General features: G+C 34.5%; 1 protein-coding gene across 1 annotated transcript in view; it reads right to left on the bottom strand.

Annotated features, from left to right (window-relative positions):
- The window catches only part of Col5a2 (collagen type V alpha 2 chain), a 140,534-nt gene that overhangs the window by 36,855 nt on the left and 89,793 nt on the right, over nt 1–13,886 (bottom strand). The window contains exons 14-26 of the mRNA XM_020167066.2: nt 12,925–12,978; nt 11,914–11,958; nt 11,375–11,428; nt 10,003–10,047; nt 7,406–7,459; nt 6,037–6,135; nt 5,689–5,733; nt 5,487–5,585; nt 3,223–3,276; nt 2,882–2,989; nt 1,810–1,863; nt 1,414–1,512; nt 882–935 (exon numbers count right to left, since the gene is read on the bottom strand). Of these exons, the coding sequence (XP_020022655.2) occupies nt 882–935; nt 1,414–1,512; nt 1,810–1,863; nt 2,882–2,989; nt 3,223–3,276; nt 5,487–5,585; nt 5,689–5,733; nt 6,037–6,135; nt 7,406–7,459; nt 10,003–10,047; nt 11,375–11,428; nt 11,914–11,958; nt 12,925–12,978 (864 nt within the window). The remainder of the gene's footprint in view (nt 1–881; nt 936–1,413; nt 1,513–1,809; nt 1,864–2,881; nt 2,990–3,222; nt 3,277–5,486; nt 5,586–5,688; nt 5,734–6,036; nt 6,136–7,405; nt 7,460–10,002; nt 10,048–11,374; nt 11,429–11,913; nt 11,959–12,924; nt 12,979–13,886) is intronic.

Consider the following 13,886-nt stretch of genomic DNA (forward strand, 5'->3'; position numbering starts at 1 on the left):
CATTTTGCATTTACACAGTGTACAATATTCTAACTCATCCTCCCCAGTAAAAACAATCAAAGCAAGTTCTTATTAGTATTGAGTGAAATTTGTTTTTCAAATACTTCTTTTATTCTCTCCTTTTATTTTATCATTGTTACATTTACTTACATGTGTATACACTATTTGTGCCACCGACCTCCTCCCCCACCTTCCACCCCCCACTCCCATTTCTGGGCAGAACTGTTACATTCTACAAATGTGAGAAAACATGAAATACTTATCTTTGTGGGACTGACTGGCTTATTTCACTTACATAAATTTTAAATTATTCTATGCTTTTGTCTTAGTGAATCACAAAAATTGAATGGATTTTAGAAAATGACTGAAGTACTTTGAGTAGAACATTTACGATACATTTTACTTTTACTCTATTCCTAAGTCTCATCTTCACATCTCATGACACTCTGATACTAAGAGGGGTATTTTTCCCTCTTTTGTTTACTCTAGTTTATGGTAACGAATGCTTAGGATTCCTATTTCACATTTCCTTATAAGGGAAGGTCTCAGAATACACAAGCTGTCAACATTCATACCTATCTCTTAAACATGTAAAATTGGAAGGACATAAGGAAATAAGAATATTACTAAAAGATAAACTTTTCCAATATTGAAATATGTCATTTCAACTTTTTTACTTAAGCAACTTCAATCTCAAGCATTCATCTCAATACAACTTAATCGATATTTTGTGAATTTGTAAATACAGATTCTAAGAAGTTATGACCAGTGGACACTTAAAATATGTAAACATTATCACCATCCACATGACCAAATAAATACAAATTGCATGTCTATTGGAAAAATATCACAGACAATAGAGATTTATTTAAATTACTTACCAAAGGTCCAAGCTTTCCTTCAGGACCTTGAACACCAGGATTTCCTGTCAAACCCTAAAATGAAAAGGAACTGTCAACTTGTTTCTCCCTTGCATTTGAAGTAAATATTCTAAAGAGGTAAAATAGTGTCACATTGTTGACAACTGAATAGAAAGGCAATTCCATAATTTTAATAATTTTCAAATGACATTCATTAAAATGAAACATCAAGAATTCTCTGTGTCAAAGGCCAACATCATTTTTTTGGCAAGAAGTAAAAAAATTATAAAAATTTACAAACAGGATTTTTTCTCATGTCAAGTGGTAAAGCTATTAGTACCTATTCCTTTGAAAAAGACAGGAAAGAATTTACTGTTTGTTGTACATGATGAAAATAACAAACCAGTGTTTAAAAAATGATCAGGTCAAAACCATAAAAACAAAGAAATTTTCCAAGTTGTAAAAACAAGCTTCTTTTTTAAATTTCATGAATGTTCAGGAGGATATCTTTTGTGTCTTGAGTTGATGTAGCAAATAACTACAGTGTTCTTACCCGAGCACCTGGAAGCCCTGGTTCCCCTGGACGTCCTGGGTCCCCCTGGCCTCCTTTAGGTCCCGATGAACCTACAGGACCCCGCTCTCCTTGAGCACCCTATTGCAAAGCAAAGGAGACAAGTCAGAATAAGAAAGGAGTACAGGAAACAAAAGGAAGCAGAGGTTAATTCTTAATTTACAAGTACATACTATTACATTAGCTTTTTGTCAAAGAAGTTACAAAAACCCTTGGTCCTTCCTATTATTGATTATACTCTCTCTTCAACAAAATTAGAGATAATTTTAAATTGTTACCCCTCGCTACCTGGAGCTCTGGCTGCACTACCACACTGGAAAATGGTAACTTTTGGAGCAACACCCACCAAAGTGTTAAGCAGTGGTAGTGTGATCTCACCTTTGGTCCAGGTAAACCATCAGAGCCTGGAAAACCACGATTGCCAGGAGCACCCTGCAAAGCACCAAAATGTGATTCTTAATTGTTGGTGACATTTTTGTAATATAGTGAGTGAGTAGTTTTTACATTTAGCACTGTAAAGTTTTAAGAGATATGACCAAGCCAACACAAAAGGAAAAAATAACCTAACTAGACAGAATAAATTTTAAATTTTGAAGAATATGTAAGTATTGAACCAAATAATTCTTCAAATCAAGAAATACTCTTAACAGTTCATCGTAAAATAAACACAAATGAATATGCAAACATGAGAAGCAAAATAACCATCTATAGTTTAAGGTCAGCAATAACATGAATTGGTCTTGTCTTGTGTGAGAAGCCCTTGGCTTTCCCTGGAGATATGTACAAATGTGAGATTACTGTTGTTCCTTTCAGATCTGTTTGCTTACATTCCCATCACAGCCAACTCTTCTGATCTTTAAAGCCGCATGTTCTCTCTTATATATGACAGACCTAATACAAATGCAGCAATATTACAAAACACTGGTCACACTAAGGGGAGGTCACATATGAGAGGGGTAAGGTAAAAGAAAGAAACTAAGAACTTGAATATAGGTGATATATTCTCTATACAAAAATGAAAATAGAAATCTTAAGCCAGCTGATACCACCATAAGAAAGGGACTAAGGTAGAATGTAGATAATTACAGGAGATAAACCAATTGTGGTATAACACATATATATGTGTGGAAATATCACAAAAAAACTCCCTGTCTCAAACTAGCAAAAATGTTATTTTTCTTTTTATCTTTTGTCTTCTGCAAAATCAGAAAACGGGAGGATGGAACAGGTCCTGCCCAAGGGGAGGGTTGGCACCACTGCAAGGGGGTAGGTGGCTCAAGCTAGCTAGAGTAGGCATTCAATCAATATCAGCTGAACAAATGAATGAAGCATGATTAGATAGCTGGCTCTTTTTAGACACAAATAACACTCTTTGAGGTACCCATACCCCAAAACCTCCTCTTGAAATTTCTCCACAACTATAAGAATGCATTTTATTATTCAAATTTACCCTTTCTCCCATTGGACCTGCAGGTCCCACTGTTCCTGGATCACCCCGAGGACCTCTTTTGCCTTCTTCACCAGGTGGGCCTATTGGACCCTGAATACCATGTGGCCCCTATTAAAAAGAGAAAGACAGTTACTAGGAAAAGCCATTTGACAAGTTAGTTATAGTTGGAAGACTCATTTAATGAAGTTAGTCACAAATTCTAAAGTATAGTAAATCATTAAAGTGTTTCATTTCAAGCTATTATAATTCCCAGTATTATTTTAAACCCTTAAGTATTTTGAGTTGCATACTTCTAAGCAATATTTATATTCCTTTTATCATTAATAAAAATGAAGACTTACTGGCTCCCCTTTTGGACCAGCTTCTCCTTTGAAACCTGGAACTCCTGGATCACCCTAAAATAAAATATCAGTAGTTAGAAGAAGCAGGTCATTTACCAAGCCCAACCTGCCCTAAGTAATTAAAGTGTATGAGCCCTAATTTTTTTTTTCAGCAGCCGAGTTTGTTTTGAATTACTAGTAAAGTACAATCACTTTTTCAAACTTTGCAAATCAGGTAAAATATGTGTAATTTCATGTACAATCCGGTATGATTTGATAAAAATTTGTTCAGATTACAGTAGTCTTTAAGAGGTTTATTTTTCAGTCATTTTTTTATCATGCATGCTAGAATGATTGGCATTAATCACTTATTCAAATTTGATCATTAAAATTAGAACTAAGATTGACTTCTATAGATTACTTAGCATTTTATTTTAGGATTTGGATTTGTTTATTCAGAATTGAGAAAAAAAAATTTGCAGGGTTGTGGATTGAACTCAGGGCTGGGCAGGTGTTCTACCACTTGAGCCATACCCCCAAGCCCTTTTTCTTTGGTTACTTTTGAGCTAGGGTTTCACATTTATGCCATGCCAGCCTGGACCAAGATCCTCTTTTGTCACTTCCTGCCTAGCTGGGATGATAGATGTGTGGCCATCATGCTCATTGGCTGAGGAGGGGGTCTCTCAACCTTATTTCCCCTGGGGCTGGCATTGAACTGAGATCTTCCCAATCTCCACCTCCTTAATAGTTAGGATTACAGGCATGAGCCATGTACCTGTCCAGAATCAAAATAATTCTATATTTATGTCCTATTTATTTGAGAATTTGACAACCTCGAATAGTGTATTTCACTTTTAGATTGTTTGGGGAGAGGAGGGCTGTGCAAATGTCTCTCTAAATACTTATTGTAGTTTATGTTTCAGGAACTAGATTGCCAAATTCAGAATGTGGTAACACAACATTAATAAGTTGTGACTTATTAACAACACTCCTATTTTAATAAATCTGCCAATAGCATTTAAAAGGCATTTATCAGCATGACCACATTACTTGGAAGAGAACATAAAATATTTATTTAAAGTATTATTAAGAAATAAGGTTTTTTATTGTTACATATCAATCTAAAAGCTTTATAATCACATGTCCTCAATGTATTTATTTCTTATAGACTCATTGAAACATTTTTATATAATAATTTCCTCAAAATATGGAAACTCATTCAACATGAACAATATGAGAAATAGCTGTTGAATCTGATTTTAGCCAAATCATCACAATATATCCCTATTAAATAACCTACAAATTTCCTCTCAGTGGCTTGTAAAATACTTCTATAGTATTTATTATTTAGCTATTTGTAAAATTCTATGAGGGAGACCATGAAGTTATAACCTTAATAGTCTATGTTTTTAAAAAACATTAAGGTTTAACACATTGCAATAATGTCAAGCTTAGAATTTAAATATCTAAATTGTATGTTAGCATTTGACTTTCATTTTACAATGAGTCCAGTCTTTCTTTCTCTCATTTGAATAGTCACGTTATCTCTGTTTCATTGTGTCAAATTACATGTTGTTTCTGTATGTTCTCTGTGCTAGATTACACTTGAGAATAATGGCTGTTTTTACTCAGTCACAAAGACAAATGAAATTTTGTCATTCTCAGGAAAATGGATGGAACTGGAGAACATCATCTTAAGCGAAGTGAGTCAGGCTCAGAAGGCCAAAAATCATATGTTCTCCCTCATATGAAGATTATAGACCCAAAACAAATACAGTAACATTATTGGACATGGTCACACACTAAGGAGAGACCACGCATGGGAGGGATAGGGAAAGGGAAGAAAACCAAACCCTTGAAAGTGTTTGACGTGCTCACTGTATAGGAACAAATATAGTAATCTTAACCTGGCAGAGGCCAGTATGGGAAGGGAACTAGGAAGTAGTGAAAAGGTTTGGTAGAGATGAACCAGTTTGGGTTGTAATACACATGTGCATGGTAACAACACAAGGAATCTTCCTGTATAGTTATTTTTATCTCAAACTATCAAAAACTCCATGTTTTTCTTTTTTATCTTTTATGTTTTTTCTCCAACAAAATCAGACAACAAGAGGGTAGAACAGGTTCTGCCTAGAAGCAGAGGTTGGAGGGTAGGGAAGGTGGCCCAAATAATGTATACACATGTAAGTAAATGTAAAAACGATAAAGTAAATTTTTTCAAAAATGTTAATAAATTGATGGCAAGATATAAATGGGAAAAGAAAAGAAAAAAAAAAAGACCTTACCGGTTGTCCTCGAATTCCCTGAGGTCCAGTGCTGCCCTGAGGTCCAGGAGATCCAGGGGGCCCTGGTAAGCCAATAGGGCCAGAGGTACCTGCAGAACCCTATCAGATAGCAAGAGTGAGATGATAACCAAAGACCTAGATAGTAATCTGACACCAAAAAACTGTCCCCTTTTGAACATGTAGCCTAAATGCAGTTACTTACCGTAGGACCTTTGGCACCAGGTGTACCATCAGTTCCCATTGCACCCTAAAAGGTACATAAAAAGATTTTGAAATATTAAGCTCTATGGCACATGTGGGTGGTGCTCTTATGTCCAGGAGCAGAAAAATTGTTTTAAAAATGTATCTACCATTATAGCAGTACTTTTGTGATTACTTATCTTTCCATAAAATGGACAAAACTCATTAAGCTGATATAAGAGATTTTTTTTCATGAGTTTTAATCACTCATTCAGAATTCTAAAAGTATTGCAAAATAGTTGCATTTTCTCTGATGTTATAATAAATGCCCATCTTTTTGAGCTAGTTCTTAGATGTGCTAGGAACTTACAGGAAGACCTTGAGAGCCAGCTGGACCTGGGGGCCCTGTTTCACCTCTCTGTCCCTGAGGACCTTCAGGACCTCGTGCCCCAGTAGGACCTGCTTCTCCCTAAAGTGATGCAAAGGGAAATGTTATTTTAAGAAAAATATGGAGTGTTGCAGTGCTAAGTTGATTGCATATTTAGAATTTTTCCTTTTAAATTCAAACATTTAAAGAAACAGAGATCACAAAGAATTTTGTCAGGGATGTATGCCTGACCTAGTTTAAGTAGTGGACTAACTTTACCAGCCTGTTTCTTATGTTGTGATGCAAGGTATCTCTTCACTGGGAATATTCTCCATAAAACAATCTCCAGTTACAGAACTCATACACATCCATTAGCATCAGCCTAAGTCCCCTCTCCTCTAAGCCCCCACAAAATTTGGATTTTTTTAACCTCATTTACAAGATTTTTTAACTTATTACATATTTAACATTCCTAAATTCATAATAAAAAAACTAAAATAACCCTATACCAGGCACCAACTAGTTACTCAAAGAATGAGAGCAGATACTCTAATCCCTACATGTTCTGCTTTTTATTTGTTCTCATATAAATATCCAGGTCCTTCAAATCATCTCTATGTAAACAGCAGAAACACATTCAGACTCTTCAAACAGCACAAATCAAAGGAAAGAGGGTAATTGAGCAGATCCACTGTGCTTGCAGGAGCTATGTCTGTTTAATGTAAACCTGGACATTTCAAGTTATCCTAGGCTAACCCAAAGTATTTCCTCATATTTCTAAAACAACCTAATGTTAACTAAAATATGCTGCAAGACTCAGATGATAGTTCTCAAAATAAGTGAAATTCACTGTTAAAAAGTGTAAAGTACTGCATCATCATTAGAAAGTAAGAAATTGTTTCTTTACTATGTAAGCAAAATAAAACTCATGTTTCACAGTATATGTTATGATTTGATTATAAAAAAATTAATTCTACTAACCTTCAAAAAGCATTTATTCTATGAGATGGAAAATACCTAGGCTTTAAATGTCTACTGAAGGTGATAATTTTGGGTAATAAACAAGCAAATTCTGATTTATTTAAAAAAGCACTTCTTTGATAGAAATTCAAAGATCTTTGTAAAGCCAGCTAATGAGCTGATTTATTTTAACCTCCTATTGTTTAGGACATTCTGCCGTTGATTATTCTCTGGCACTCTCTCCAAAAATAGAGTTCCAACTCAGTTCAAAACTTTTCTTTCTTATGGCTATTTCAATTCTCTGGTTCTAGAGTCCTGACACAATGTAACTTCCACACTTATCAACTAATGAAATGTCATTCTTCACTTCAGGACTCATGTAATCAAGTAGTTAAATATATTACTATCTTACCTTCATTCCAGGATTTCCTGGAAAACCAGAAGAGCCAGGTATCCCAAGAGGACCCTATTAAAGGAAATCAGAAAAGTAATCAGACATGTTTTTAATTCATGCCTAATTAGATCATTTTTTTATTCTCTAATAACAATCTGTATTTTCACACATAATAAAGGAATAAACTGTTTTGTACTTTAAAATCACAAAGATAATAATTTAATATTATTAAATGTTCCTTCCAACATTGATCCAAAGTAGTTCCCAAAGACATACCCAATGGTAGTAAACATAATTTCATTTCCTAATTGTACCACATAAGATTAAGTCAGTATGAATTATTAATTGTTCAAAACTGAGATTTTCAGTCAGTTAGCACAAAGGAAATATATTTTTCAAGAGGCAATTATTTTAAGAAATGTATTTCCTCTGTGTTAACTGGGTGAAAATCTGTTTTTAGACAGTTGTATTTTGTGCCAAAATCCAGTAGTTTGTTTTATGAAAGTGATGCCTCAGAATCATGTAAATATTTTTCAAGCAATATTAAGTAGATATTTCATCTTATCATCTATTTGGAAAGGCATATATAGATTGAATAGAGTTTACCACTGATTTAAAAGCTTAATTTAAAGGAAATAGCTTTAGAAATCCATTATAAGTTGTCCTGGTTCTTCTTTGAAAACTGTATTTTAAGTTCATCAGTTTTGAATTAATAAGCATCTTTTCAAAATACACAGTACTTATTCTTGTCTATATTTGTTTATTTTTATGAGTAACATTGGAAAAAAATCAAGGAAAATAATTTTAATTAATATAATTGCACCCTAATTTTGGCATATAGAAAAAATTTAAAATTTGAATTCCTTTTCTTTGCTCATCTTTTAATATTGGCTCACATTGATCATGAATATTCTCTCTTTCTTTATCTCTTTCTTTCTCTCTTTCCTCTCTCTCATTTCCCTCCTTCTCTCTCATTTTGTTTTTCTTAACAAAATGCATCTTGTGGAGCTTGACTTGACTCTTGCTGTTTCAAACAAATAAAGTGTTCCACAGGCTACATAGTTAGGACACGATCAGTATGTACATCTTATTAGTAACCAGTCTTAATCACATATAGAATAGTTTCTTCTAGAGTAATTATATTTTCCTTTCGAAAACCAGGGCACCACTACTAAAGTGATTAATTTGATGAGAAAAGCACATGTATGAATCAATTGCTCTATAATTCAGAAAAGAAGTTTATATTTTTAGGATAATATTTAAAACATTAATTTAATTTTGTTTCACTCCTGGTATAAGTGTCCTTCACAAGATAAAAGTAGACACTGATCCACCAGCTATGACTATCATCTGCTTCTTCTCCATAGATCTCTTAAGGTCCCTAGGTTGCCAGGTACCTCAGCAGTTAATGAGCAGCAACTCAGAATATACACATGACAGAACTACTGAGAGTCAGCGAGAGAACTAAAAAAGAGACTGACTAATATGTCAGAAATTTACCAAACTAAAACATTTCCTTTTATATTATTTACTATCAATAGCTGAAGAAATGTTCAAATTTTTATCTTCAAATGTGAAGATTAAAGGTTTATCATGTCAGAAGTTAACCACTGTCTGGAACAAAATTCAGAAGTATTGTTGATAGTGACCATAAAAAGCATAGTATACAGAATATTATCACTCCCTGAGACTTTATCCTTTCTCATTCCACATTACACTTTTTCTCCAATAGTTTTATCTTTTGCCTATATGCTAAAATAGCCCAAATCTACATTTACAATTCAGATCTCTATGCTGAGTTCCACACTTGCATATCCATTAACAAATTTCTAATGAATTAACTTCTTTCCATCCTAAATCCAAATCCACAAACTGTAGCCTAACTATAGCCTGCTTCTCTTACTATTTTTCCAAACTCAGATAATTTACATCATCCACCAAAGTCCTTAAACTAGAAAACTAATAAGCAATGGCCATTAGATGTTCTTAACAATCTGCCTCCATTGGCACTATAATAACTTTAGTTTATACCTTTATGCATTTCCTCTGAGATTATGTTTATGATATCCACACTCACTCTTATGTCTTCCTCTCCTCTTCCACATTACCAGCATCTGATCTTTCAGATCATGAGATTCTGATGTTGAGTCCCTGAATGGCTTCTCAATATCCACTACAGGAACGAGCTCAAAAACTCTTCAACACAGCAAGTGTAGCCCTTTACGATTTAACTCCTTTATGCCAATCCAATGTTACCCTCTTAACATTTCTCTGAGATCACCATGTTTTTTCATTTATCAATCCTACTTATGGAACTATATTCGTTATTTATTTTATGTATTATTGTCTCAAGATTGACTTGAAAATTACTCCTTGTCTTCCTTTATATCCTTCTATTTAGGTTTAGGTATTTCCTCATGTTGTATACCTCAAATTGGGTTCTATATTATGGCAATTAGCAATACATTACACAATGATCTTAATTAACACATCCAGTTTGCAAGGAGAGGGGGCTGCTTATTATGTTGTTATTCTAAATATCTGGAACACAGTGGGTGCTTCGTAAATTTTTATAAATGTAGAAGTGAAAAAAGAGATGAAGCAACACAACTCACCATTGGTCCTGGTTTTCCTGGCATACCATGAGCACCTCGTTGTCCCTAAAAAGAAGAAAAAGAGACAAGATAAGATTACATTTTCTACAGTATTTTCTAATAATTCACTTGAAATTCACATGATTCACATGAAAGGTGTCTACCTTTCATCTTAAACAATTAAAGAATAAATATTAAGTTTGATAACAACAGACACCGAGCTATTAGCAATAAAGTATGCATTTACACAAAGCTGATGAGGTAGTATTAAACACATCTATTCTTACAGCCATAAGAAATAAAAGTAAAAACCAAGATTGAGAAGATGAAACTGATTCAAATTATTCTTTTTACTTTAATGTATCACCTCTGTCATATGGATTGAGACAAACAGTCTTAGTCTTCTTAGAAGCCAGATTAACTCAGAGGAAGAATGTCTTCCTTGCAAAAACAAAGTAAATAAATAAAACACATGCACACAGAGAGAAATTAAGTTGTAGTGAATTTTGTGCAGTGAATTCCCCTTCAGATCTGAATATTTGTTCTACCAGCTGGAAGTGCTACCTGCTGAGGGCCCACAGTTGAGAATCTTACTGGGAAGTGCCATCAGCTAAAGGGAGTTAGTTTTCCAAAAGTTCTGCCTTTTCCGTGGTCAATGGAGGAGTACAAATGACTGGCTTCCATCCAAGACTATCTGAAAGCTCCATAATTCCCCTGAGATTACCAAGGGGCACTGTTGCAACTGCAACACAATTCAATTTCTTCTTCTCATAAACCTTGCTTCTTTTATTCATTCCTTCATAGGTATAATTTCTAACAGCATTCCCCAGTAAATTTCCTATATAGAGTTGCTGCTTTGCAGCTGTTGCCTAGGAAAACTGACCTAAGATCCTGAAACCATGGATGCCAGAATTGATACAAGAAAGAGGACTAAATTAGAATTTTTTAAGCTGAATTCCTCACTGGTCAACTGATGATAGAGGGAGTATGTGTCAACTTGTCACAGTGTTAATGTGATGGTAAATACTGTCTCTAATAGTGAACACAAGGGTAGGGCACAAGGCTAAGGATGCAATAGTTCAGGCATTTGATTTGGCTTAGGGACAACAGCAACCACAAATATGATGGAATTTCATTAGTGCAGTCATTGGGAAAAAGACATTAAAAGGTCAATGATGATTGAACCTGGGTAGAGAGTATGTACTCTATTAATTCTCTTAACTGCTCTTAGAATGTCATGCTATGCTAGCAAATCTTTCAAACTTGCAGTTTGTTCCAAGAGAAAAAATGGGGGGTCCTTCAGTAACTCTTGTTTAAAAGGCATATTCAGTAAAACAAGCCTAAAAGAATTGATATACACTTCTCAGCAGCATGCATAAAAATAGATACTTACAGGAGCACCCTGAGGCCCAACTCTCCCCCTCTCTCCTGGCATTCCCCTCGGACCCTGTAGATAACAGAGAAGAACATCTCTTGAAGCCACTACCATGAATTCTAGGCTGGTTTGACGACACTACTCCATCCACTTGAGACTGAATGTTAATTAGTCACTGAATATCAATATTTCTAGCAGCAATTTGGGATATGAAAAACTGTAAAGATACCTCCCTGCCACCTATTATATAACTAGATTTCACTTAGCCTAGATTTAATGAATTAAATGTACAATAACACTGATTTGATCAACAGTGTGCAGAGCATTCAATAGTTAAGAAAAACAGTAAAATGCTGGAAGGGCCTGTGAATTAACAAGGGCCTAATTCTCTTGCTTTGTATGCCCATGAGCTGCTAATCAAGATTGTTTCACTAGCTAACATATGCTCTTCATGCTTTTTTTTCATACAAACAGTCTCTTAATGTAATCTAACAATGTACCCCCAGCACCACAATAAAAAATAATGATAAAAAGATAAGAAAGAAGTTTTTACTTACCAAAGGACCCATGGCACCCATTGGACCAGTAGGACCAGCTTCACCCTAAAGCAAAATTAAGATTATATTACGGTTCAAGAAATCCAAATTGATATCAGCATCACATCGTTCCATGTGTGTATGATGCTGGAAGCATATTTTCAGAGGACATTTGGAAGGTGTACTTTCAATGAAATAGCTAAGAATTTTGTTTTACTGCCTTTTCTTAAAAGTAAATTTGGAGACCAGGTATAGTGGTACACACCTGTCATCCCAGCTACCTGGGAGGCAGAGATTGGGAGGATTATGGCTCAAAGACAACCTGCACAAAAAGTTAAGTGAGGCCCCATCTCATCCAGCAAGTCAAGAATGGTTGTGTATCTATAATCTCAGCCACTGGGAGGCATAGTTAGGAACATCATGGTAAGAGGTTGGCTTTGGACAAAAACAAGAGAAAGTATCCAAAAAATAATTAAAGCAAAAAAGGACTAGGGGTGTTGCTCAAGTAGTAGAGGGCCTTTGTAGCAAGGGCGAGACCCTGAGTTCGAACCCTAGTACTTCCATTAATTAATTAATTAATGAAAATTCTGTAGGAATAAGTCTAAAATAAAATTGAGAACTTAAACAAGATTGATGGAAACTGTCACAACTAGCCAATAGTTGTCTGACAAGTAAAATTTTACAAAGCTAGAATGTGCTATAATATTCTCTTAAGAGATGTATAGAATACTTAATATGTTAAAAACAAATGCTTTTCTGCATATGAATCTCAAGATGCTTCCTATTAAAAATTTGTCTACATTCCTTTATTTTTTCTTTCCTTGTAGAAATAAGTCACTTTTGAGAAGAAACAATGACTAGAAGTTCCTAATATTAAAAGGGTATTGAAAACTATAGGAAATTTTATTTATTGAACTATTCCTCTATTTATACCACCTTTTCCTCCAGAATTACTGAAGGTGCTTCTGAAAAGTGTGGAGGCACTTGAAGCAGATCTGAGGGTCAAACGAAGTTAAGTTCAGGCATGATTACCTTGGCGCCTATTGCTCCAACTTCACCTTTCGGGCCTTCAAGACCTTTGTGTCCCTGAAAAGAAAAGTGTAGACTTGTATATGTTTTCTGTTTTCGCTACTTTCAAAAGCATAAAGGAGAATAAAAATAAGCTCATAGAAAGTGCCTTATGCATACAAGTCTCAAGTTTATGAAAGTTGCTGCTCATTAAATCTCTAAACTCTTAACCTTTTCTTGAGAGTCTATCTAAACATTAATAAAAGGTTTCTCATTTAAATAATATTTTCAATTTCCAATGTTATCAATCCTCACAAAATTATGAATTCATAATCATCTATAGCTATAAATAAAAATTTCACATAGTTATAGGGCTCACAGAGTCACAAAATATGTGTTACATATAGAACTTGCATTCAAAATACAATTGGTCCTCTGTCCACACTTTCTATATCCACGGATTCAAGAAACAGGAAACTGAAAATACTTGGGGGATAAAAAAGTTCCATTATTGATGGCATGTACTATACAGTTAGGCCTATGATGGTTACATCTATACCAAACATATACAGATTTTCTACCCATTATTCTCTGAACAATAGAGCGTAATAGTTATATAGCATTAACATTGTACGAGGGATTGTAAGTAGTATAGAGGTAATTAAAACTACATGGGAAGTTGTGCATACGTTACATGCAAATACAATGCCACTTTATATAAAAAGACTTGAGTATTGGTGGATTTTGGTATTCTAGAGGGGAGAGTGCTGGAACCAATCCCCATGAATACTGAACAACTGTTTTTAATAACTGATACAACAATCAACCTTGCCTTCAAAATCAGAGAGAAAGTTTCAATATGTGTACACAACACATAACAGTTACATATTATCTTGAGTTACAAAAGAAGCATTCTGTTGCCTTCCAAATGTGGTAGACTGGTCCCCTCTGCGACCCTATATACTCTCTCCTTAAATCATGCCACT

The sequence above is a fragment of the Castor canadensis genome, chromosome 4 (assembly GCF_047511655.1).
Source record: "Castor canadensis chromosome 4, mCasCan1.hap1v2, whole genome shotgun sequence".
NCBI classification, from domain to species: domain Eukaryota; kingdom Metazoa; phylum Chordata; class Mammalia; order Rodentia; family Castoridae; genus Castor; species Castor canadensis.